The sequence below is a fragment of the Halichoerus grypus genome, chromosome 6 (assembly GCF_964656455.1).
Source record: "Halichoerus grypus chromosome 6, mHalGry1.hap1.1, whole genome shotgun sequence".
NCBI lineage: Eukaryota > Metazoa > Chordata > Mammalia > Carnivora > Phocidae > Halichoerus > Halichoerus grypus.
The window spans coordinates 28,578,097-28,604,241 of NC_135717.1; the positions used below are offsets into that span (position 1 = coordinate 28,578,097).

Below are 26,145 nucleotides of genomic sequence, written 5' to 3' on the forward strand. Positions count from 1 at the left end.
TCTCATCTGCCCATGCCTGGTGTTGGAGCCTCCAGCTCTCCGCTACCTCTTCTGAGCACTGCTTGTGCTCCAGCCCAGGCCCTCATCCCCGCTGTGCTCCACACACCTGGGGCAGACATTGCAAGGGAAGGAAGAGCCAAGAGCGAATGGACACACTTCTGATGTGAACTGTGCCCAGACACAGGAGGGGAGGAAGCAGGAGACGTAACCACAACACCACACACAAGCTCAGTCTTTACAGATGGGCCCTCGTGTCTCCAAGATGCATGGGCTGTGTGGAGCCCTCCAGAGCACAGCCCCTGGGAGAGGACAGACGGGGGACAGGAGCTGTGCCCATCTGGGGCAGGCCTGATAGCAGAGCTAGAAGGGTGGATGGGGGATGTGTCCAACATGGTGCTAGATTGTTGAAAAGTCACGACTATACACACCTGGGGATCATGCCCCTCTCCCAGTTCATTCGCACAGTGGGTTAGATAAAGATAGATAGATAGAAGTGGAGATATACTTTTTCAAGGGAGGACCTTTCCTGGTGGTTGGATAAACAGTGAGACAGACTCCTGGGTTTGGCATGCTCTGGGGGGGGGGCCATGCGACGGTGAGGGACTCCCTATTGCTACACTCTGTACAGGGCGGCCGGGCCCGCCCGCCACGCCCACGGCCCCTGGCGGCAGTCACAGGCTAGCCTTCAACCCCTTCCGCCTTGGAGAGCTCTTGGGCCCCGGTGAAATGGGGGCTATGAAGACAAGAGGGTGGGGGGGGGGTCCCCGTGGCCCTGGGGGCACCCCACGTGGGAGGCTACATGATATTGCACTGGGTGGCCCCGCAGCAATCCTTGATGAGTGCCAGCCCAGTCTTGGCCACTGTGGGCTTGCTAGGTGGGGGCTCTGCTTGCTTCTCTGCTCGGGAGCCTGCAGCAGGATAGGAGCATGGAGGGAGAGAGGGGAAAAGGGAGAGAGGAAGAGGTGATATAAGGAGAGCCCTGACCATCGGCAGCCCCTGTCCCATCCCAACCCCTAGCCAGGTCTTGCTCCAACTCCACAGATCAGGTTCGGTGCAGCGCTGGCATGTGTTTTATATGGTTCCAATGACTATTCCCACCCACTGGCTCTCAGTCCTCAGCTTCCAGTCACAACCTTTAGCTCTTATCCTATTCAGTTCTCTTCATGGTTGTATCTGCCAAGCCTGGCACAAGGTCTGGCACTCAAAAGTATTTGGTGAATGGATAAATGGGAAATTTTGTCCAAGTCACTTTAATATGGGGCTTCATGTCTTATGATCATACATTATCTTTTCTGATTCCTCCAACACTTGTTTTCTGTTATCACTCCTTCCAGAATGCCTATTAGAAGTAAGTTGGACTTTCTTATTCTATCTTCCATGTTTTGGAAGACATTTCCATCTCTTTGTCTCTTTGTGGTACATGCTGGTTAATTTCCTCCGCTCTGTCTTCCAATTTATGAATTCTCCTTTCAGCTCTGTTTAATCTATGAGTTTTTACTTCTGTAACAATACCTTTTTTAGAAACCTAATTGTTTGCAAATCTACCAATTCTTTTCTCATGGTATCCTGCTATTTCATTTTGGGTTTTATCCCTTCTCTCTTTCATCATTTTAAATATACTTAGTTTATTGTCTCTTAGATAGTCAGTTATCTCTGGTTCTTGGGAGGACATTCTCTTTGTGGCATCTACTGACTCCACTCATGGTGGTTCAGTTCTTATGGGTTTAAAATTTTTAATCGACAGCTCATTTTCATGGAGGTTGTTTTATCTGTGGGTTACATATTATGGGATGCAGAAGATTCCCCACTGAGCAGTTTTGCATTTGCTTTGCTGGGGTCTGAGATTTCAGTGGCTTTATATTAGTTTTAATTTTTCAATTTTAGATCCCAGCACTAGATGATTAGGGTAAATTTGGACACTTGGCCCCTTGCATGGGGTACAGACTTGGTGTTTTGATTTCTTGACAGATGACTTTTTGCTCTCCATAACCCTGCATAAAAGACAAGTTTCCTTGCCCCCTCCCCACACTGTTAGGTGGAGTTTTTCTAACTGACCTTTCATGGAAGAGACAGTCCACTGAGAATGCAGGATTTAGGCAAGGACCATGTGCCTTGTGATATTAGGGGCCTGCAGAAGGTACCTTCTTTCGTTATTCCCTTGCACTCTACCCCACATTTCATGGGATGTTAATAGATGGTCAGGGAAAACTGAGTTTGTGGCCACAGTAGATGGTGGCAGCCTTTGAGTTTTGTCTTCCTAGCAAGATTCCCAGTCCCTTCACTCTGATAACAGCCAATGTCCCTGTGGCTAGAGGAGTAGGCTTGCAACGCAGATCTGGCCAATCATAGTACCCCAGCCTCTTGATGATGGTGATGGCCTAGGGGGTGGGAACATGATCTGAGAAGGGCCAATCAGAATATTCCCCTGAGATTGATGTGTTTGGATACGAGGAGAGAGAATGTATGGTGTTGTCTTGCTGCTGCTAAGTTATGGTTCTGGTTCAGGCCCCATGAAGAAGGCCTGTGTAGTAGGAGAAAATGAAACTCACATACAAAGAGGGGCAGAAATAGAAACGGAAGGAAAACAAGGGCATTCTAACAGTGTCCAGTCCCCAAAGCTGGTTCCTGTTGCTCTTCTTCCAACAAATCCCCCTTTTTGCTATTGCAAATTTGAATTGGGTATCCATTTCCTATAACTGAAAGGAGCCTCACTGGGTCGACAAAGAGAAGCAGGACCTGTTATCACTTTTATAGGCTAATAGACATTGGCACCAAACAGAGGGTCAAATACGTAGCATTTCCCAAACTTGTTTCACACAGAACCCTTTTCACTCTGATTATCAACAGAGGTTGGAGTTCCCTGAGCCTCAGCCCCCACCTTTTTGCCTCAGTGGCCATGCATCTCCTAAGAAATCCACCAAACCTGTGATTGTTAAGGGACAGCTGCTGCCAGGACCAGCTACACAGTCTGCCGAACCCAGGGCAAAATGAAAATGCAGGGCCACTTGTTCCAAAACTATTAAGAACCTCAAGACAGCAATAGCAGAACATGAAAGCAAGCACAGTGCCCTTCTGGGCATCGGGGCCTGGGCAGCTTCCCTGGTGGCATGCCCATGAAGTTGGCCCCAGCTGCTGCCATCGTGTGCCCAAGTCTGATCTCTAGAAAGCATTTTGTTGTCCCCACTCTGGCTCTCGGACCTCTTTTAAATTTCCTTTTCTCCTGGATGGGGGAAGGAGGAGGAATGCACTCACTGGCTGGAGATTTGGTTACTTTATCTAGAGGTTTTAACTTGATTCTCAGGAAATCCGCCATTTCCTTGTCTTCTTCTTGCTCCCTGTGAAGACAGGTGTGTAAAAACAAGAGGGAAGTAGAGTAAACAAGGAAAGCATCAAGGAACTGAGGAAATGGGGCCAGAGGTTAAGTGTGTGGGGCCATGAATCAGGCTCTGTGGCTGGTGCGGGTATGCTTTTGTGCGTTATGTGCGGCTGGTGTGAGTATTGTGTATTATGTGTGGCTGGTACACGTATGCTGCGTGTTACGTGTGGATGGGAAATATATGTTCTGTGTTCTTTGTGGGTGGTGTGTGTATGTTGTTGTGTGTTATGTGTGGATGGCGTGTGCATGTTGCATTTGATGAACTTGCTCTGAAGCACAGACACGTATCAACAATGGAGTAACTGTCTCCCCAGGGCCAGGGTGAGATCCTGGGGCAGAGGCAGGGCCATGCTAGGACCCAGCCTCTGGGGGGGGTTCAGTGAGCTGAGTAACACCCCCCTGACCCTGTGCCCTTAAGTCACCTTACACATCTGAGTTCCCATGAGGTATGTGGCAAGTGTCAGAGAGCGCGTCACCTGAACTCTTCCAAGGGTCATCAGGAACAAAGTTAGCGGGCCCAGGCTGGCTGAGCCAGGCGAGGAGCATTCCAGCCTTCAGAGGACCCAGGAAGACACAGACAATAAAGAGCTAGATGCCTTCTGGGTTGGAAGAAGCCCTGTGAGCCTCTTTCCTTGTGGGGGGCTCCAAAGGCCTGGCTCCAGGACAAAAATACTCAAGAATCAACATCCGCATCTTCCTATGAGCAGGTGCCCTGTGGCTCCAGGGCCGGTGGCTGTCCAGATCAAGTGGCAGGTGCATCTGCAAATAGGAGACCCTGAGGGATAGGGAGGGGTGCTGGAGCCACCAAGGGGGGGGAGGGGCGAGGGGGAAGAGCACAAAACCGGGAAGTGGAGAGGGCAGGCAAGGAAGCAAGTCAGTTCAGGGGGCAGGGTTTCTGCAGAAACCCACAGAAGTTTCTGGAAGTGGCCTTGATGAACAGTTTGCCTTGGGAGAAAGGTCAGTGAAGAGAATGTGTAGGACGCTCTACCATGTGTCATGTGATGTAATTCCTCCCCAGTCACCTCCTTGAATAACATTTACTTAAGAACAGGCCTTTGCAAGACTTTTTGGAGCTGGATTCCAGTTCCCTTGGAATGTGCAACAGATCCTCAGGCCAAGAGGCTGGGGGTTCAGTTGGATCCAGTGTGTGGGAGCATTTGCCGAGGCCACACCTGTCAGGCCAGGCCGTGAGTCCCTGCAGCAGAAGATGGGGTTGGGAGGAGGCCAAGGACTGCGTTCTAGAAGCACGGGGACGGGAGCCCACTCACCTTAGCCGCTCGACCTCTGCATCATCCACCAGAAAGTCTCTCTTCTGCACCAGCTTGTGGATCTTCTGTATTAGCTCATCTTCTCTCTGCTTCTGCGGCTTGGTCTTTTCTTTTTCTGAGAAGAAGAAAACACCAGCAAAGAAACAGTCGAGTGTAACTGCTGGAAGCACGTGAGTCCAGGGGCCAGGGTTGGGTTCCTGCCTCTGCCAGGTCACTCGCTGGGTGACCTCTTCAAGGCTCAGTTTCCTTTCCTATAAAGACACTGGTGGGGCTTAAAGGCAGTGGCGTTAGTATATGGCTTAGCCCAGAGCTGGCCCAGTGGCAGGTACTAAGGAAGTGGTAATAATGAAACAAGGGGATCATGCAGAAGGCAAGGGGCTTGGAGGGCTCAGGCAGGGGTGCTGGGGGAGTTACTCTACAGCCAGGAAATCATCCATGCTGATGGCTCTTGTCCTGTCCCAGATACCAAGGGCTGGAAGGCCAAAGAGAAAAAAAAGACCCAGGGCTGGAGATGATGACTGAGAAAAGGAGGAGGGCAGAAACTTGAACCTGCTTCGGCTCCCTCTGCTCAGACCCCTTCAGAAGATAAAAAGTGTGGGGCGACTTGTCTGCAGGCACCACCCACCAGCCTCCAGGTACCACCCACCGGCCTCCAGGTACCACCCACTGGCCTCCAGGCACCACTCAACTGCCTCCAGGCACCACCCACCTGCCTCCAGGCATCACCCACCTGTTTCCAGGTACCACCCACCTGCCTCCAGGCATCAACCACCTGCCTCCAGGCACCACTCACCTGCCTCTAGGCACCCCCACCTGCCCCCAGGCATCTTCCAACTGCCTCCAGGCACCACCCACCCACAGGCAGGCACCACCCCTTGCTTGGTGATGTGATCCTTTTGCTTGCCAACATCATCCACCTACTTGCCAATGAGAATTGCCAGCTTGCCAGCTTCACCCCCTGCTTGTTGGCACCACACACCTGATTCCTAGCATCTCCACGTGCTTACCAACGTGACTCTCCAACTTGCTTCTCATCTCCTCCAGCACACCTCCTTAGCACAGGCCATCTCTTCCTGGACCATGTGTGCCCTCCTAACTGGACTCCCTGGCCTGTCACCCCAACATGACTGTGAGCACCCACTGTAGAATCAGACAATCCTGCCTTCACACCCTAGCTTCTCCTCTCCCTAGGTATGTGACTCTGGGCATGTTCCTCAACCTCTCCAGGCATCCAGTCTCTCAACATAGATAATCATGAAGTTGCTGCAAATTTTAAGAGAGACAAACCAAGGAAAATAGTAGGCTCACTGCCTGTATGTAGTAAGGGCTCATGAACTGTCAGCTGCTCCTATTATAAGCTATCATTTTACATCATTATTGTTGTTTTAATGATTAAATGCTCCCCTCTTAAATATTTACTGAATCAAGTACAGAAGAAATACTTAGTTAATGAATAAAAAGCAAATCTCATAGCATAAGTGTGCAAATGAGAAGTGCTTCATAAATTGCAGCTATTATATTTGTATTCCCATGAGCTCGTCACTTTCATTTAATCTCTGTTTCTCAACCTTGGCACCGCTGACATTCGAGACTGGATCATTCTTAGTTGCAAAGGCCGTCCTGTACACTATATGGTGTTTAGCAGGATCCCCCCCACCACAGGTGTGACAACCAAAAATGCCTCTGGACATTGCCCAGTGTCCCCTGGGTGGGGGGCAAAATCACCCCTGGTTGAGAACCACAAGTTTAGTCCTTTTTAACAACCCTATGAGGGAGACTATTTTTATGTCCAAGGGGAAAGTGCCATGGCCTCTCTAGCTGGGGCTATGCATCCCCAGTTCTGAGGTAGTGGTAGGGGCAGTGGAGGTGAGATGACACATCTTGGCTTGTCCCAGAGGAGCCCTCAAGGCAGACAAGGCCCCAGGCATTCTCTCCAACCAGACATCTGCACCCACCACCCGGGAGCTGGTGAATGATCTTCTGACCCTTGCTGGAGAGGCATGAATTTCTTGGCCATTCAGTGATCTCTTTCTTTAATACCTTTATTGATGTGTTGCCAGGAGCACTGTTTCTCCCTCCCACCCCCCACCCCCCCACGCTCAGCTGAATCCATCTAGACACCTGACCCTGGTCCAGGAATACACAGAAAGACTCAACAAGGAGTCCGAGGAGAAGGTAGGGAGAGGTGAGTAGGAAAGCAGAAGAAGAAAGAAAATTTTAATATGTGAATTTCTGCACAAAGGTCACTGGGAAAACTTGATTTCCTGGGGGAATCAATGGGACCAGCATTAAGGACCTGAGCTCTATTGCTAACTGGTCCCATGACCTTGTCAACCCATGTTTCTTAGCCACATAGTCAATGACATTTCAGGCAGAATTCGATCTTCATGTGGGATTCCCCTGTGCTGTAGGTTTGGCATCCTTGGACTCTGCCTACTGAGTATGGGTACTGATCTTGTCTTAATTTAAATTTTTGGTATTTTATTTATCATGGATTGTGTGTGTGTGTGTGTTTTGGTATTTTTAAAAATTTTTTAAAGATTTATTTATTTTATTTTAGAGACTGACAGAGAGAGTGCATGTGGGTAGGGTGAGGGGCAGAGGGAGAGAGAGAACCCCAAGCAGACTCCCCACTGAGTGTGGAGCCCGACTCGCAGCTTGATCCCATGACCCTGAGATCATGACCTGAGCCAAAATCACGAGACAGACACTCAACCAACTGAGCCACCCAGGCGCCCCTATTTTGGTATTTTAAATATTGCATTAATATATTATTTGTCCTGGTTACTGAATTTTTTTGTGTTCTAGTTGAGTACCTTGTCTTTCTCACCATAGTCCTGGTTCTGGTCAGTCAGGCATCCCAGGGACTATGTCAGCCAAAGAACCCTGCTCCCATCCATTTCCACCTGTGTTCTAGAGGCTGCCACAGCCCCGACTGGAGCCCCTGTGGCCTGAGGTGGTCCTGGCTGGTTCAGTGGTCACACACCCATGTCTCCTTTGCCTCAGCAGCTCCCACGTGTTCTGCTGAGCCAAAAGTGATCCCGGAAATCAACCCATGTTTGGCCCATCAGAGCTCTCCTTGGAGGCTGAAAATTAGGACATAGAGGCCCTAAGAGTTGGGGTTTTTGTTTTGTTTTGTTTGTTTGTACTGTGAAAGAGAGGAGAAGGCAAGGGGATCAATGCTCAGAGATGAAGACCCTTTGCTCTTCTTTGCTCCCGCCTTTATTGGTCCTTCGGGATAATCATAAATCTTTATCACTGTTTCTCAAGCATGTGATGTGTGACAAGGGGTCTTACTGAACTAGGAGGATCTGTTTACGGGAAAGGATACGATATGCTAATCTGCGTGTTCTACGAGTTCTGCTAAACATAGAAGAGTTGGGTTTTTGTATGAGAAGATCATGGGAGGGAGATGGAGTGGGCTTGCTTGGCTCTTCCAAAACAGGAGAGAGAGAATGAAAGAGAGACAGACAGAGAGGGAAGGAATATTCCAACAGCTTTCCTGTCTCTGGTTCCGAACCCTTGTGAGGTTGGGTTGAGCTTCAGGCCGGTATTGGGTTGAGTAGTATCCCCCTCCCCCCAAAAATGTCATGTCTACCCTGTTTGGAAATAGGATCTTTGCAGATGTAATTAGTGGAGATGAGGTCATATTCACTACGGTGAGTGTAAATCCAATGACAGATGTCCTGTGAGAAGGGAAGAGGATGCATAGATGTACAGGGAAGAAGCCATGGGATGAGAGAAGCAGAGATTGGAGCAAGTCAGCTGCAAGCCAAGGAGCACCAAGGACTGCCGGCAGCCACCAGGAGCTGGAAGAGGTAAGGAAGGATTCTCCTCTAGAGCCTCTGGAGGGAGCAGGGCCCAGCTGACACCTGGGTTCCAGACTTCCAGCCTCCAGAACTGAGAGAGAACCAATTTATGTTGTTTGATGCCGCTGAGTTTGAGAGAATTTGTTAGGGCAGCCATAGGGAGCTCATACAATGGCCCAGGGCTCCAGAAGCCTCCCCCATCCTTCCAGTAATTGCCCATTTGGTGCTGCCATTGCGGGGGGAGGGGATTTTTATACCTTTGAAACTAGTTCTTGGTGGGATACGAAATGCGACAACAGAACCGGCCGTCCCCACAGGCTGGCTCTTCACCCTGGCTGCTCCTCACAGTCACACGAGGCTTTAAAAAGTGACCCGTGCCAGAACTCCACACTCACTGAATAGAATTTCTAGTGGGTGATGTCTGGACATTGCTCTTTTTGCTCCCTTCTTTGGCTGTTGACTTTCTATGGTAACAGTGTTCTCAAGATACAATTCACATACCATTACGAGTCCCCCATCGAGTCATGCAACCATGACCACAATCAATCCTAGAACAGTTTGATCACCTCCAAGAGAAACCCTGTACCCGTGTGCTGTCCGCCCACACGGTGCCTGGCACCTGGTGAGTACTCGCTGGAGCAGCGGTGTCTGAAGGATCCGCTAGCCCCGCACGCACTGTACCGAGCACTCCCACGGTTTGCATCTCCCACCTCATGGCATCTGCACAACAACCATGGGAGGCTGGCATTATTGGCCTCATTTTGCAAACAAGGAATTTAAGGCTCAGAGAAATTAAGTTGCTACATGAAGGCCACCTGTTTGGCCAGCCTGGATTCAAAGCCAGGTCACTGGACTCTAAAGTAGGGGTTCTTGGGGCACCTGGGTGGCTCAGTCGGTTAAGCGTCTGCCTTTGGCTCAGGTCATGATCCCAGGGTCCTGGGATGGAACCTCGCATCATTGGGCTCCCTGCTCTGCGGGGAGCCTACTTCTCCCTCTGCCTGCAGCTCCCCCTGCTTGTGCTCTCTCTGTCAAATGAATAACTAAAATCTTTAAAAAAATAAAAATATAAAGTAGGGGCTCTTAGACAGGTAGCAATTTGCACCCCCCTGCCAGCGTATATTTGGCAACACCTGGAGACATTTTTGGTTGTCACAGCTGTGGGGGAGGTGCTACGGGCATCTAGTGGGTAGAGGCCAGGGGTGCTGCTAAGCATCCTACAGTGCTCAGGACGGGCCCCCCACCGGCCCCAACAAAGAATAGCCCAGCCCTACCTGTTCCTAGTGAGAAGGCATTAGAACAGTGCCCTGTTCTACAACACATTCTCTCTTTTTTTGAGAGAGAGAGAGAGAGATATTGAGTGTGTGTGAGTGGGATGGGGGGAAGGGCAGAGGGAGAGAATCCCGAGCAGACTCCCCACTGAACATGGAGCCCCACATGGGGCTTGATCTCACGACCCTGAGATCATGACCTGAGCTGAAACCAAGTCAGACGCTTAACCAACTGAGCCACTCAGGCATCCCCCAAGGCAAGGTTCTTGAGACAGAGTTGTGTTGCTGCACCCAATACACTTTCCCTTAGCACCTGCCAGGCCCTCATTCCTGCGCCTAACCCAACCTAGATGGGCAGGGAAGGCTCTCTTGGGAAAAGGGGCCACATAAATTAGGACCTGAAGGATGGGTAGAAATTGTGTGTGTGTGTGTGTGTGTGTGTGTATCTGTATCTGGCTTTATTCCACATACTTGAAGCAAAAACAGTATCTTCCAACCCAATACCTACCAAAGCAGATAAGGCAATATCTTAAATGAGATGTAAAATAGGTTTCATAAAAATTTTTTTAACATGCCACTTTTCTCATTAAATATTTGTGGGTTTACAAAAGATAATTATGGTTCATAAAAAGGAACTTAGGTTAAAAGGTAATAGGTTTGCTACTGCCATGTTAAAATGAATTAGTATATAAATATAAGGGTGGGTAGAAACTTGTTCAGTTAATGACAAGAACAACAGTAATAATTTCTTAAGCACTTACTAAAGGATGGCAACTGTGCCTAGCACCGTACGTATTTTTCCCTCAGTCAATCCCACAACGACCCTACGAGGTAGATACCATTATTGTCCCAGTTGACAGGTGAGGAAACAGTTTTGGTGGAGTAAGTTGCTCCAGGTCATGTCATTAATAATCGACAGATCTAGGTTGCACTCCGAAGTCAGAGCTTGTAACCCCCATACTCTACCCGTCTCCAAACAGAATAGTAATAGTAATAATCATTAATACTTACTGGACTCTTCATTTTGGCCCAGATGTGAAGCTAAGCCCATGTCTTGCCGTGTTCAGTGTATCACAATGAGATTTATACCCAACGAATTAAGTGCTATGACTGGTACTACCCCATTTTCAGAGGACGGGAAATTGAGTGCCAGATAAAGTGACTTTCCCAAGGTCAAGGAAGGGGCCAGAATGAGGACTTGAAGCCAGTCTACCTGACATGGAGTGCTGCATTGCAAGAATGGGGCTGTGCTAAGATAAGAGATGAACTCTGTCTTCCAGCCCTAAGGGGTACAGATGGGGCTCGCCCAGGCGGCTCTGGGTGGCTCCTTAGCTAGGCTGGAGTCCCACATGCTTACCTGGGATGGCGACCAAGTTCTGTAGCTCCTGCTTAAGGTCCATAATGTCGTTGCAGAGCTGGATGTCGTCCATCCTGGGGAGACAGGACACCATCCCACAGCAGGTTACATTGACAGAATATTCTACACCCTGAGCATCACTCAGGTTAAACAAAGGGTTTGGGGAGGATGATGTCCTTTGTAAGGACCACACACACTCTTCCTACAGGTTCTCCCTCAAGAGAAACAGGGGTGCCTGGCTGGCTCAGCGGGAAGAGCTTTCATGACTCTTGATCTCAGGGTTGTGAGTTCGAGCCCCACATGGGGTGTAGAGATTACATAAATAAATAAAAGCTTTATAAAGAAAAAAGAGGGGCGCCTGGGTGGCTCAGTTGGTTAAGCGACTGCCTTCGGCTCAGGTCATGATCCTGGAGTCCCTGGATCGAGTCCCACATTGGGCTCCCTGCTCGGCAGGGAGTCTGCTTCTCCCTCTGACCCTCCTCCCTCTCATGCTCTCTCTCTATCATTCTCTCTCTCTCTCAATAAATAAATAAAAATCTTTAAAAAAAAAAAATAATAAAGAAAAAAGAAAAAAAAAACAGAAAATGCCTATTATCCTACTACTTAGAAATGACTGGTCACTGTTAATGAACCCTTGATGGAATTGCTTTTGGTTTTCACGTCCTCACTTCTGTTTGCTCATATGAGTGAGCTCAGGCTGCAGGCTCAGTGTTTTCTCTTAGCAGCTATGTTAAAAAATGTTAAACATTATGGAAATTTACAATGTAGAGAAAATCTCCCTCAGTCCTTTAGAAAAAAAATAATAATGTCAACACTTTGGTGTATATTCCTCCAGATTTTTTAAAATGTTCATGTTTATACTATGAGTTATGACATCATTGCTATTACACAAAAACATTTTGCAATTTTTTTTAACTTAATGATATACCTTGAACCTGTCTCCATGTCAGTACATGCATGCCTCCTTGTTTTTAATGGCTGCATAGTATTCTACTATATTGATACATGGTGATTTATTTAACCATTCCCCTAAGCACAGACATCTGGGTTGTTTCTAGGATAAATTCCTAGAAATACATCAATTCCTAGAAAAATTAATCCCTAGAAATTCAATCACTGGGTCAAGTGACATGAACACTTGCATTTTACCTTTTATTTTTTTTTTAAAGATTTATTTATTTATTTGAGAGAGAGTGCACATGCATGCACGCTCACAGTGGGGAGGGGCAGAGGGAATGGGAGAGAGAATTTCCAGCAGACTCCAAGCTGAGCGAGGAGCCCAATGCAGGGCTTGGTCCCAGGACCCCGAGGTCATGACCTGAGCTGAAACCAAGAGTCGGAAGCTCAACCGACTGAGCCACCCAGGTACATGAACACTTGCATTTTAATTAGGAACTTCGAAATTGCCCTCCAGATGGATGGTGCGTGATATTCCTGCCAACTGTGTGCAAGGATGCTCACTCTTATAATCTCAGTCATCGGGCTGCCCAGACAGTCTTGCATCATGCATTATGGTTTTGTAGATCTGCTATAATATTAACTCATACTGTTGTAAATGATATGTGTACTGGATATCTGGAATTTCACCGAGTGTATTTATCAGGGCTGCTTTAATTACCCCCTTATCTTGATTACTTATGTGGGGTTTTCAGGTTGCGCTTTTTGGGGTGTCATTTGAGCCACTGTTGTCTACACACGGATTCATATAAGGCTTTTTCTTCAAGTTGGATTACTTGGAGTGGGGGCTGTGGATTCTCAGAAGTGGCGCCCCTGAGTACAACGGGCTTGACGTGGCTACAGTTGTTGAGACATATTTTCAAATCGCTTTCCCATGGGGCGTGGAGGGTATTTGCCTTCATTCTGCCCGGCTCCAAGCATGCAGCAGCCTCCTCTGCCCCGGGGAGCCGAAATTTAGGTGGGGTGACAGAGGGTGAGCACAAATACTACAGAACATCACATGTGCTGAAGAAGAGTAAAACGAGGGGTGGGGGGCGATGGAGGGGCCAGTTTGGACACATCATCCTCCTATCCCAGGAAGAGAGAGGGGGGAGCATTCATGTTCTCAAAGGACTCGACTGAATCCAGATGGCAAATGGGAACAGGACAAGGACTAGAAATGAATCCTCTGAGTCGACTGATCTTCCTACCTCCTTGCAAGGATCTGCTGCCCCCATTCAGAAGCGCCATCCACAGACCAGCTTGGGCCCCCCCTGCCCTTTGCTGGCTGAGAATCGCCCGTTATCACCCCTTCTGATCCTAGCTCCCAGCTTTCGGGACAAGCCACAGAACCATCTCCCTGTTGCCAGAGGCCCCCCCCCAAACATTTGTCAGGCCCTGCCCTGAAATGTCCTAGCAGGTGGAAGCTGCCTCAAGTGAGCTTGGGGGCTTGCCAGGAGGGCACAGCCTGTTCCCGTGGGCTCCAGTCGGCGATCATTCAACTGGAGGGGCTCCAGAATCCTTTGCCACATCGACTGCAGAGATCAGCCTCCATCCGTGGCTCTAATGAGGATGATTCTGGTCTCTGGGGATATTTGGCGACATCTGGAGACGTGGATGGTGACAACGGGGCGCGTGTGGGGATCGCCACCGGCATCTACTGTGTGGAGTCTGGGGATGTTGCTAAATGTCCCACAGTGCACAGGACAGCGCCTTGGTGGAGAACAATCTGGTCCGAATGTCAATCCTGCTCATGCTGAAAAATCATAGGTTACAACCACAGAATTGAGATGGGTACCTGACTGATAATGTTCGAGAGACGGAAGAAGAAGGTGGTAAAAGGGACAAAAGAGAGACAGACCGTGGTCAGAAGCAAGAGCCCTGGAGCCCAATAGCTGTCCTTCAAAGGGGCCCGTGCGCCAGCGACTGAACTTCTCTGAGTCTTGCTTTCCTCCTTTTTAAGATGGGAGTAATAACTAAGTCTTGCTGCCCAAGATTATTCTGCATGTCAAGTGCTGGGACACACAGAGTAAAGTGCTTGGTAATTGGTATCTAGTAAAACTATTCGCTATAATAAAGAAGCAGGGAGAGAAAGAGAAAATGATGCTGGGAGAATATGTGACAAATGGAACATGTTCAACTTTAAAAATAATCATCTTTATTGGTTATATTCCTCTATATCAAAGTTTCAAAATAAATTCTTGTCTAATTGTAGAGGACACCCCTGTTCACTGCAGAGTTTTTGGAAAACACCAACGGATACGAAAAAGGAATCTAAAATGATGCATAACCTTGACTTCCTGTGTACCCAGAGGCTACTATTTGACTCCGAGTGTCTCCGTGTAGTTCACACCAGTCTTTTGTCCTTTCTGTAACCCAAGTGTGGCGGGCTTGCCCTGGGAGGCCTTCGCCCTCACTCTCTGTCCATCTTGAAACTGCAGTCAGTATGATTTTGAGTTCTCCCAAACACACTCAAATCCACCACCATTAACAGGTCAGGTGGAATTTTTTGGAAGCTCTCATGGGGAGTCATGATGCAGTTCCTCATAAAAATCTCTATTCGATCCTGCTCTTTTCCTCAAAGACAAAAAGTCACCATGTACTGAGCATTTACTATGAGCCAGGCACTGTCTCAGCACTTTCTATGCATAAACTCATCTAAATCCTCATTGCCATCCTCTGAGAAAGTTGTTTTTACCCCCATTTTACAGACAAGGAAATGGAAATGAAGCAACGTGCCCAAAGCCATAACAAAACACCATAGATGGTATGGCTTAAACCAGGAACATTGATTTCTCACAGTTCTGAAGGGCTAGGAAATCCAAGATCAAGATGTCAGCCAATTTGGCTCCTGGTGAGGGCCTCCTTCCTGGTTTGCAGATGGCCACCTTCTTGCTAAATTTTCACATGGTGGAGAAAGAGATCCTCACTTTGGGGTCTCTTGTATAAGGGCCGTAATCCCATTCATGGGGGCTTCACCCTCATGACCTAAGTACTCCCATAGGCTCCACCTCCAAGTATCATCACATTGGAAATCAAGGCTTCAACATATGAATTTTGGGGGGAAAATTCATTCTGCAGCAAGAATGATGGCAATCCCATCTGCCTTTGCTGAACATCTGCTTTTCCAGGCTCCCTTGCAGCTAGAGGTACCCATGAGACCCACTTCGGGCCAACGGGATGGAAGAGGAAGTCTGCTTGGGGGCGGTCCTGGGAAAGATGATACAAGTCCCCAATGCTACACCCCTCCTAGTCCTGATGCTTCTGCAGTCACTGTGGTGAGAGTGGCAAGGAGAAAGGAGCAAAGAGCTACCTTGCTGATGCTCAGATCACCTGCATCTGGACTTCTTGGTAAGTAAGTATTAAGTGTCCTTATGCTTTAAGTAGAGTGACCAACCGTCTTGGTTTGCCACAACTGTCCCAGCTTTAGCCCTGAAATTCCCATGTCCTGGAAAACTGCTCCATCCCAGGCAAATGGGGACAGTTGGTCACCTTAGATTTAAGACACTAAGTTTTTTAAAAAATTTTTTCAGGGTGGGGAAGGGCAGAGAGAGAATCTTAAGCAGGGTCCATGCCCAGCTCGGAGCCCGACACAGGGCTCGATCTCACTACCCTGAGATCATGACCTGAGCTGAAATCAAGAGTTAGACGCTTAACTGACTGAGCCACCCAGGCACCTCTAGATTTAAGACACTATTAATGGAATGTTCTGTTGCTCATAGCTGAAGACATCTTCATTGATACATGTGCATGGATATGTGTGCTTTGAATAAAACATATGTATGCCCTGCTCATTGTAAGCATTACATGGTGACGGAATTTCAGTGCCATTAAGTTATATTGTTAACAAAAGCATTTCAATAGTTCATGCAAAGCACTTTTGAAGCTTGGTTGGACCTTTTGAATAAGGCATGTTAGTCCAGTTCTCCACAGGAATAGAGCTAAGTCCTGGAAATCAAACTGCTGTTGCCAGAGAGAGAGAGAGAGAAATGTCATCTCCAAGAACCTGATTAATGGAACAGGGAAAAGAAGCCAGCTCATGCCATTCCGCATCCCAGCCTTTCATGCTGGGACGATGGTGGAAATCGGTCATTTTACCAGCTCTGGGAGGAGAGAGGTGATCGAGCTCTGTCAGAATAATAGCACAGCTGCTTTACAAAAGATCTTTGAAAATGACATGGTCTGGAGCCTAATGGAAATCCAGCAGAGACTGCCATGTGAAGGTCGAAGTAGACTGACAGAGGAAAAGGCTGACTTTTAAAAATCATATTTATCTGGCTCTTTCTTTTATAAATTGTGGATGCTTGGCATTCTGGGGATGGGTGAGAAGAAGTAACACCCATCCAGAGATGAAGCACTGGTCTAGGGTGTGGAGCCTGGACCCCAGCCTAAGTCCCACCACAAACCTCTCCTAGGACTAAAAGAAAAACTCTGTTTTTCTCTACAGTTTACACATCTGACACCAAATGTGTGCGTTTTTCCGCACCGAGGCAATTCTCCAATTCTTGGCAGACCCCAACTGGGTGTCCACAGTTTAACTCAATTCTGATACTCTGCTGCCTGGGGCTAGCACAGACCCCAAGGTTAAGGGCTCCATCCCATAAGCCTGCCCCTGCTTCAGATGCCGATTGCCAGCCCAGATCACCTGTTCTTTTGACCAACTGGCCATAAATCGGGGTTCCCGTGACCCCCTCCTCAGGTTCAATACTTTGCTAGAACTGCTCATGAAATTCGAGGAAACATTTATTTACATTTGCTGGTTTATTAAAAATGATATTACAAAAGATACAGGTGAACAGCCTGATGAGGAGAAAGCACAGAGCAAGGTATGGGGAAGGGGCACAGGGCTGCCACGCCCTCTCTAGACTCTCCAGACATCATACTCGAGAGATTTTTATGAGGCTTCATCACATCAGTGTGATTCATTCTTACATCAGCCTCCAGATCCTCTCCCTTCCCTGGAGAATGTTCCACACTTCTAATCATGCCTTGGTCTTTCTGGTGACCTGGCCCCATCCTAAACCCATCTAGGGGCCCTAGCCACCAGTCATCTTATTAGCATACAAGGAGTTCCTCATGTCAGGAACTTTGGTCAAAGACCAAATAGTAGCAAAATGAAGCTCCTAGCACCTCCTATCACTCAGGGCAGTATAAGAGTGTCCCAAGCTTTGTGTCAGAAACTGGGGTCAAAACCCAGACTTACTTCTTACTATACCATAATGACTTTGGGCAAGTCATTCCTCCCCCCAGGAGCTCTGTTTCCTCATGTATAAAATGAGGGGATCCCTGGGGCCATGTTCTGTTAGCACCCAGAGCCAGCCAGACCTGAGTGCGGATCTGGATTCCACTGTTCACTGGCTGTACAACGTGAGCAAGTCCCTTCACTGCTCTGGGCCTCAGTGCCCTCACTTGGGAAAGGAATAACACCCTTGTCTTGGGGTTGCATGAGCATGAAATAAGCTCATGGTATAGGGCAGGCAGTCCTGTGCTTCACACACACCTAGTAGGTGCACAGGGAAAGGCCCACTTCCATCCGCCCCTCTGCCCTGGGCTGTTGCCTGGCAGACACTCCTGAAAAATCTCTGCCAACATTCCTGCGTCAGAGAATGAGTCTCACTTTGATGAGCCGTTTCCATTTCCTGAAACCAAATGGCTCAGGGATGATGAATGTGGGCAGTTGTTTAGTGTTCTTGGATTAATGAGCTTAAATGCTATCCCCAGGGGGAGAAGAAGTACTGAGACATCTCCAGGGAGCCTGTGCCGGGGATCAGCATCCTGCCGGGGATCAAGGGCCCAGACAGGTGCCTGCCATGGGCTTAGGTGACACATCTATGAGAGGGACGTCTTTGTGATGCATCTCTGAGGAGCAAGCTGCCTGTTGGCTCCCGGAGGCACGTTCAAGGTTTGCGTGTTAACTTGGCTTCTCCTTCGGTTGTAACCCGACCCTCATTCCTACATGCGACCCTCTGTTCCCAAAAGAATGTCACCTCCCTGGAGCATGGATGACTCTTCTCTCCCCTAGAGCTTTTCTAGACCTGTTCCCTTTTGAGTCAAAGGAAATTACTAGCACTGAAAAAAACTCATCACGCTGAACTGTTGGGGTCTGTACCCTTTGGTGTGCATGTTAATGTCAAGCAAAACTTTACCTGAAAAAATTATCAACAATATTGGTGACTTTTGTTTTAGGCCTAGAAGGGTATTTCTGATCTTTTGTTACTGTATAAATATTCTTTTTTTTTTTTTTTTTTTTTAAGACTTTTTATTTTATTTGTCAGAGAGAGCACAAGCAGGAGGAGGAGCAGAGGGAGAGGGAGAAGCGGTCTCCCCTCTGAGCAGGGAGCCCGGCACGGGACTTGATTCCAGGATCCCAGGATCATGACCCGAGCCGAAGGCAGATGCTTAATTGACTGAGCCACCCAGGCGCCCTGTATAAATATTCCTTAAATACAGCCTCCCTGTAGAAATGTCAAGCAATACAGCAGTATAACCGTCATTGGCATTTATTCATGTTTTTGTCCTCTTGGTTCCAGGCTCCGGGCTAAGCATTTTACACAAAATGTCTCAATTAACTCTCACCGCGACCCTCCCAGGTGGGTACTATTATTATCACCCTTCTGACGATGTCAGGAACTTGTTCAAGGTCACAGAGTAGATGACAGGGACTTGAACTTAGGCAGTCTGGTCTCTCCACTGGGGAATATGCAAGTTACATCCCATATGGTGGATGGAGTTCAGGGAAGACAGAGATCAGAGTAGCTGGTGGGGGGGGGGGGGAGTTAGTTTTCTCAGCTTGAGGGACCTCCCTGGATGGCCAGGGAGAACGGTGGGTACCAGGCCCTCAGGCAAAGGGAGCAGTTCACTCAAACACTGACTGTAGAAAGGGGTGTGGTGTCCCCGAGTATGTGGCAGTGAAGCGTCCACCTGTATAGGACATATTGGTGGGAATGGGTTACAAAGACCTACCATGGGAGCCATCTTAGGTTCTAGAGTGAGAGCATGGCACGGTAATGGGTCTATGAAAGCCAATTTGGCGGATGTGGCGACCCGTATGTACACACCAAGAAGAAAGAGCACCCTCATTCTGAACTTTCTGTTTAGAGTGCCCAGGAGACTTGATAGAGGATAGGTTTGTTCATGAATCTTCAGCAGCTTTGACAAGCTATGGCCCACAGGCCAAATCCAGACCGCTGTCTGCTTTGGTACATTGCGTGAGGTAAGAATGGGGTTTTTTTGGTTCTATTTTTGGGTTTTGTTTTATTTTTTGAGAGAGAGCACACATGAGGTGGGGAGGAGGGGCAGAGGGAGAGGGAGAGGGAGAATCTTAAGGAGGCTCCACAGTCAGCATGGAGGCCAACACGGGGCTCAATCCCACGACCCTGAGATCATGACCTGAGCCGAAATCAAGAGTTGGATGCTTACCCGACCGAACCACCCAGGCGCCCCTTGGTAAAAACAGTTTTTACATTTTTAAATAGGAAAAAAACAAAAGAAGAGTAAAATTTCTGGACACATGAAAATTACATGAAATTCAAAGTTCAGTGTCTATAAATAATGTTTTATTGGCACACAGCCATGCCCATCCGTTACGTGTTGTCAGTGGATGCTCTCACTTAGCTGCAGAGGTAATTGGGACAGAGACTGTATTATGGCCCACTGGACTCTCAAATTTTTACTGGCTGGCTCTTTGTAGAAATGTTTTGTTGCGTCCTGATCTTCAGAAAGAACCATGCGTTAATCAGAGACTAATCGAGTTGCAGAGGCTGGAAGAACTCTCACCTTATATGGATGAAGAAGCCGGTGCCCAGAGAGGGGAATATTGATCCTGGATGCATTGATTTGCTGACTCATCTAATAAATCAATCATCCAGAAAATGCTTATTAAGAGCCTACTGTGTGCCGGGCTTCCTGACTCAGTTTTCATTTGCACCAGCCACTGAGGATCCGGGCTAGTCCCCAAGGCCACGTGGCAAGCCGGCAGGGCTCTCCCAGGTCCCGTTGCTTTTCACTAAGGGTCCAGCCCGCTTTCTGCTCCGGGCTCCAGCAGGGGATCCGGCTGTGCCCAACGCATAGAAGGTTGGCCAACACATTGCCTGCAGGCACCAGCTAATGTGATCTGGCAGTTTCTGCAAACGCATTTGTCCTTCTGTGTGTCCTTTGTCTCCCTAAAGGAGATACGAAGTTCTGAGATTTCATTTCTTATTTACTATGTTTATCCCCCAATCTCCTACCAAGATAGAGGCTAGACTGAGACACGTACGTCGTTCCTTGCTCAGCAAGCTAGGAAGGGGAGAGGGCTTCTGGCCCTGGGTTTCTCTAATCCTAGCCCTGAGGCCCTTGGCTGAGTGGCTCACCAAGAATTAAAGATGTGGACGGGGTGCCTGGGGGGCTCAGTGGTTAAGCATTTGCCTTTAGCTCAGGTCATGATCTCGGGGTCCTGGGATCGAGCCGCACGTTGGGCTCCCTGCTCAGTGGGGAGTTTGCTACTCTCTCTCTCCCTCTGCCTCTCCCCCACCGCCCCGCCGCTCATGCTCTCTCTCAAATAAATAAAATCTTTAAAAAAGATTTAAAGATGTGGATAAAGATTAAGGTTCAAACAGGTGAGGGTGGGAGGGAAAAAGAAGAAAGAGGAGGAGGAGGAGGAGGGAGGAGAAGGAAAAGGAAGAGAGAAAAGGAATCACTACAAATACCCAATAATAGCACATGGTTCCATATATAATTTTCCACCTCTACAAGGAAGAACTCAACAACCATTACAACGTTATGGCCAGCCAGCCTGCAAGATTTTCTCAAGAGGACCCCTCGAGAAAATACAGGCAAGAGAGGGAGCCAATACAGCCAATAGATGAGGGAAGATGCTAAGGGGTTAGGATTGCCAGATTTAACAAACAAAAACCAGGGCACCCAATTATATTGGATTTTCCAATAAATATCGAATAATTTTTAGTATAAGGATGCCCCATGCAATATTTGGAACATACCTGTTCTAAAAACAGGATCTGTGGTTTATCTGAAATTCAGATCTAACTCGGCATCCCGTGTTTTCTCTGGCAATCGTATGAGAAGAGGGTGGCTAGGGTTTCAGCATCAAGCTTATTTCCAAGCCCAGGAGGGGGCTGTTTTGTGCTAGGGGAAATGTCCTGAAGGCCTCAGGAGTCAGAGTAATGGCTGCATCTCCTAGACTCATGCCTCCCCATGGCCACTGGAGAGCCCGCTGTTGACCGGTTTCCTGCCATGTGGGAGTTTGAGAAAACAGGGATGAAAAGCCTCAAGGAGAAATAACAAATACGGCCCATGGACTGATGGGAGGAGAAAACTGGGGACAATTTGGAAACCTATGTCAAGGGCTTTGAAAACATTTAAACTCTTGAGCCCACTGATTCCATTTCTCAGATTTCATCCTAAAGAGATCATTAAGGGTACCATAAAAATTTAGCAATGATTATGTGCAATATAGCCTTGTTTGCAATAGCAAAAAAACCAAAAGCAACCTAAGTGTCCACCGATAATAGCAGACTGCTTAAGGTAAATATGGGACGTATGCATAACGGAATTCATAACAGGCATTAAAAATGATGCTCGGGAGACATGTGATTGATATCAGAGAATAAACCCTATAAAAATGGTTAACAATTTGCACAGTACCTGTGCATAGACTCCATTCGAAACATTACAATGATGATTTTGAAGGAATTTTTATTTCTTTCATTTGCTTCTCTGTTTTTTTTTTTCCACAATATGCATGTATTATCTGAAACCACTGTGGTTGGAAAAGATGCTTGGTACGATATCTAGATGACTTTTAAAGCGTTTTGTGTTTTGGGTGCCTGGGTGGCGCAGTCAGATAAGCAGCCGACTCTTGGTTTTGGCTCAGGTCATGATCTCAGGGTCATGGGATCGAGCCCTGCTTTGGGCTCCCTGCTCAGTGTGGAGTCGGCTTGAGATTCTCTCTGCCTCTCCCTTCCCCTCCTTCTTGTGCTCTCTCTCTCTCAAAAAAAATTTTTTAAGGCATTTTGTTTTTTGTTTTAAATTACCACTGGCCACCCCTTTCCTCAGAGGCAAACCCGGCCAGCCTTGGGTTACTGTAACCACAGTAAAAGCCCCTCCGTGGCCTTTTATCTCTTTGGCTTCCTCTCTAGCCAGGGAGCACCCATTCTGGGCTAGTAGCCCACCTGCATGCCTGTGTGAATCCTGACCTGCAACCTTTAAGCCCACTCTCCCTTCAAGTCTTCCCGGGATCAGAGCACCTTGGTCTCAGACTAATTTCTAAGCAACTCCCGAGACGGCCTTCCTGATGCTCCCACGCTGATCAGGTGCTCTTCATTCACGCTGCCAAGACCCAGTGTCCTACCACCGTCCATCTCTCCCCCCCTCCCCTAGTCACCTAGGCGCTTGTGTTTCTCCCTAAATAGCCCATGTGCACCCTTTAAGGCACTTGGCCTCCTCCCTCGGTGATGCCTGACACATCACAGCCTGTGATCAAGAAAAGCAGGACGGGGCGGGGGTGGGGGGGTGCAGGCACAGAATACACACAGTCCTAGAGTTTTATTAAAACAAGACCTCAAGACGGCAAGTGCAAGGTGGAAAATTTTCAAATCCCATGATAGAGACCTCATGAGGGCAACAGCATTTATCAAAGGCAGTGAGTCACCCCCAGAGAAATCCAATTAAACATTTCAAGGGATCCTGCTTTGCATTCTGCTGTCAATACAGTTTCTATTCTTGAGCCCCCTCGGTGGCGGCGCTGGGGCCCTCCTGCAAGGTCTGTTCTCCGCTACCTGCTGAGCTCCCACCAGTGCATCAGCTCCCCTCCCAAACCTACCTTCCCCACTGCCGTGGCCATCCCTCACGCTGATCCAGTACTAACAGCAGCTAGCTTTCACCTGAGCACGTACCCGGGTCGGGACCTGGGCCCGGCACGATCTCATTGAATCTATAGGGTAGGTATTATCATTCTTAACTTTATAGAAGGCTCAGAGAGGTTAAGTAAATCGTCCAAGATCACAAAGGATGAAGGCAAGATTTGAAAGGAGGCAGTCTGACTCCAGAGCCCTAACGATGGCCACTACAACACACTTGACACGCCAGCTTGTCCCATTCTGCCCCAGGAACCGCCTCCCGCCATACCCTTTGCCCCATCGCTGCTGACAGGAGCCTCTTGAGATGCTTTCAACAAGGGGCAGCTCCAAGATGTGGGCTTTCCTGGGGGATGGCTTCAGTTCCATTCCATGATTTCCGTTAGCTGGCAAAGCCACCTTGATATTTTAATGTTTTCTAGATGGACAATAGGAATTGCCCCCAATTTTGTGTAAAGCGTAAGTAAAAAACTTGGTAGAAAGCCATGCTATTTTTGTTGCTTGGTCCCACCCAGTGTTGGTAAAGACAGTGGTCATGCTGTGGTAGATGCAGATTTCAGATCAATCCCCAGCTCCCTCCTTGTGACCCCACTGCTGGCCTGAAGCCCCCCTGTACAGGAATTCCAGGAGCAACTGGGTGACTCAGTTGGTTAAGCATCTGCCTTGGGCTCAGGTCATGAATCTCAGGGTCCTTGGATTGAGTCCCGTGTCGGGCTCCCCGCTCAGGAGGGAGTCTGCTTCTTCCTTTCCCTCAAATAAATAAAATCTTAAAAAAAAAAAAAAAAAGAATTCTAAAGCTGTCATTCCTTACTGAGCATCTAAGGATGGAAGAAAAAAAAAAATCTTAGAAACAATTTGCAAGCCCCTAATCCAGAAAGGGCTCCCTCACGGCTCTCCCCACCCATCTTTGGTAGTCTATGCACTGGGCTGCACGGTCAACACTCTGGCTTAGCTTTAGACCTACCAAAACACCAAGCCTCCTTCTGGAGTATGAGCTCTCCGCAATCACCACCTGAAGTTCCTGTTAGACTCACTGCACTATCAGCAGCAGATCTGCTTTTGATGAGAAGTATATTAACATTTAAATCAGCCTCATGTTTTTTCAGCACCAGTGATTAGTGGCCTCCTACTAGGGAAGCAGAACCTTAGGGCTTGGCCGAATCACAAAGAAACAGCAAGTGTCCTCTGCTGGATGCCCCAGAGCTGGGCAGAGAAGGGTTATAATTAGCGGGGGCTGCTAGCAAATATTTAACAGCTGGCTAGGAGTAGGGGAGGAGGTAGACGCTTTGGTTTGTATCATTTGCCAATTTCCATGGTGTAAATACTCCCACCATGGCAGACTTTGAGCTTCCAACAGTTCAACAATGAGCTGGCAAGATTCCTGCAAATTTAGCATCAATGGTTAGAATCAGCAGGTGGGCAAATTTGGGGGGGGGGGTGCCTCTTCAACATTCTTTAAATATTTATTCAACATTTATTTAGAAAGAGAAGCTGAGCACTGAGTAGGGAAAAGATTACCAGTGGTGATGATGATGATGATTTTAACTACAATTTATTCAGAATTCAGCACATGCCAGGCATTAAGTACTCTGCACAGATTATCCCAATGGAGACATAGGGTTATAACAACCCTGAGAAGTGGATTCTTTTTTTTTTAAAGATTTTATTTATTCATTTGAGAGAGTGAGAATGAGAGAGAGAGAGAGCACATGAGAGGGTGGAGGGTCAGAGGGAGAAGCAGACTCCCTGCTGAGCAGGGAGCCCGATGTGGGACTCGATCCTGGGACTCCAGGATCATGACTTGAGCCGAAGGCAGTCGCTTAACCAACTGAGCCACCCAGGTGCCCCGAGAAGTGGATTCTTATGTGATCATCACTCTCATAGCTGAAGATCCTGAGGCTCAGAGAGGTAAGTGGCTCAATCAAAATCACACAGCTAGTTAAATGGTGGAGCCAGGGTATCCTGGCCCGATCGGTCCCGTGGCCAGCCCCTGGAGCCCTCTTAATGCCTACTCATTTCCTGAAGCCCCCTCTTCAGTTCTGTGAGCCCTCCACCCCACTCCACCCCAGTCCACCTCACTGTCAGCCTTGCAGTCAATCCTGTTTGAGACTTGCTTGAGTCCAGTCGAGTCGATTTCTGTTGCTTGCAGCCAAGAACCCAAACAGAAACGAGCTTCTCCCCCAAGGGGCTCCTGCCACCTACATGAATCCTCCCTCTGAGGGAAGTCCTGAAGGGGACAATTTTCTCCATCTTATGTCACTTTAATGAGTCCGTAGCACCTTCTGTGGATTGGTAGCTGGCTAGCTTGCCCTTTAATTCCTTTCTGGACAGAAAGATGTCACTAAGAAGGTGTTAGAAAGGACTGATTATAACACTGGGGCTTCCTTTAGCTGCCTTGGGGGGCGTTTTTACTCTGGATTGGATATTGTCAGGAAGTGGGGCTGATGATCCTCTGATAAGTTATTTTTCTTTTTAAGAATTTGTTTATTTACTTGACAGAGAGTGAGCAGGAGAAAACAGGCAGGGGGAACGGCAGAGGGAGAGCAAGAAACAGGCTCCCCAAAGAGCAAGGAGCCCGATGTGGGGGCTCCATCCCAGGACCCTGGGATCATGACCCGAGCCGAAGGCAGACGCTTAACCGACTGAGCCACCCCGGTGCCCCCTCTGGTAAGTTATCTTAATAATTCTTACCTATAAAGCAGGAAGAACAGAGCAAGCTGAAGCTGGGATAGGTAAGGAAGCAGCAGTCCCTCAGATGAGCCAGGACACCCAGCTGTCTGGTCATTTGTGTGCTTTGCATGATGTTCATGTCTTACTCGCTTCCAGATACGCCCGTGAATTTGTCTTATTTTTGTCTTGATCTACCACGGTCTCAGATGGCCTTGACTGATGTTGGCGATCTGCAGGAGTGTTTATGTCCAACAGGAGAATGCTTGGACCTAGGTCTAAGTACCAGGTCAGCTCCTGGCTTCCAGAGGTTGCTTTTCTCTTCCTCACAGTGGAAAATTTAATTTGTCTATTTCCTATCTCCCCATAAGTAATTATGAAATCCTTGGCTCTAGGGACCAGTCCTACCCATTTCTCATCTTCCCTGTGGTGCGCAGCATAGTGCCTTGCACACAGAATGGGCTCTGGGGATGCTCCCGGAACTAAATCACGGCCACGGGGACCTCTCTGGGACCTGACACTATGATGATCAGGCGGAAGCAAAGTTTCAAAATTTAAAAACGTGATGCGTACAAATAGAATGAACACTGGTCAAAAATGTATTTAACTCA

At 48.1% G+C, this 26,145-nt stretch overlaps 1 protein-coding gene and 1 long non-coding RNA gene across 8 annotated transcripts in view; one reads left to right on the forward strand and one right to left on the reverse strand.

Moving 5' to 3' along the window:
• Window positions 1-543: 543 nt before the first annotated feature.
• The window catches only part of BMERB1 (bMERB domain containing 1), a 112,665-nt gene continuing 87,063 nt past the window's right edge, over window positions 544-26,145 (reverse strand). The window contains exons 3-6 of the mRNA XM_036115515.2: window positions 11,079-11,152; window positions 4,645-4,759; window positions 3,253-3,335; window positions 544-908 (exon numbers count right to left, since the gene is read on the reverse strand). Coding sequence (XP_035971408.1) covers window positions 796-908; window positions 3,253-3,335; window positions 4,645-4,759; window positions 11,079-11,152 — 385 coding nt within the window. The 3' untranslated portion in view covers window positions 544-795. The remainder of the gene's footprint in view (window positions 909-3,252; window positions 3,336-4,644; window positions 4,760-11,078; window positions 11,153-26,145) is intronic.
• The window catches only part of LOC118550428 (uncharacterized), a 31,063-nt gene continuing 9,673 nt past the window's right edge, over window positions 4,756-26,145 (forward strand). For 4 of the 7 annotated variants that reach the window (XR_013448892.1, XR_013448887.1, XR_013448888.1 and 1 more), the window contains exons 1-6: window positions 6,854-8,462; window positions 12,731-15,365; window positions 17,736-17,916; window positions 18,545-18,604; window positions 19,113-19,227; window positions 25,367-25,534. This is a non-coding gene — a long non-coding RNA (uncharacterized LOC118550428). Of the gene's footprint in view, window positions 4,815-5,106; window positions 6,830-6,853; window positions 8,463-12,730; window positions 15,370-17,735; window positions 17,917-18,544; window positions 18,605-19,112; window positions 19,228-25,366; window positions 25,535-26,145 lie in introns of those variants that run through there. The other 3 variants (XR_013448889.1, XR_013448890.1, XR_013448893.1) reach the window with 3 other exon arrangements.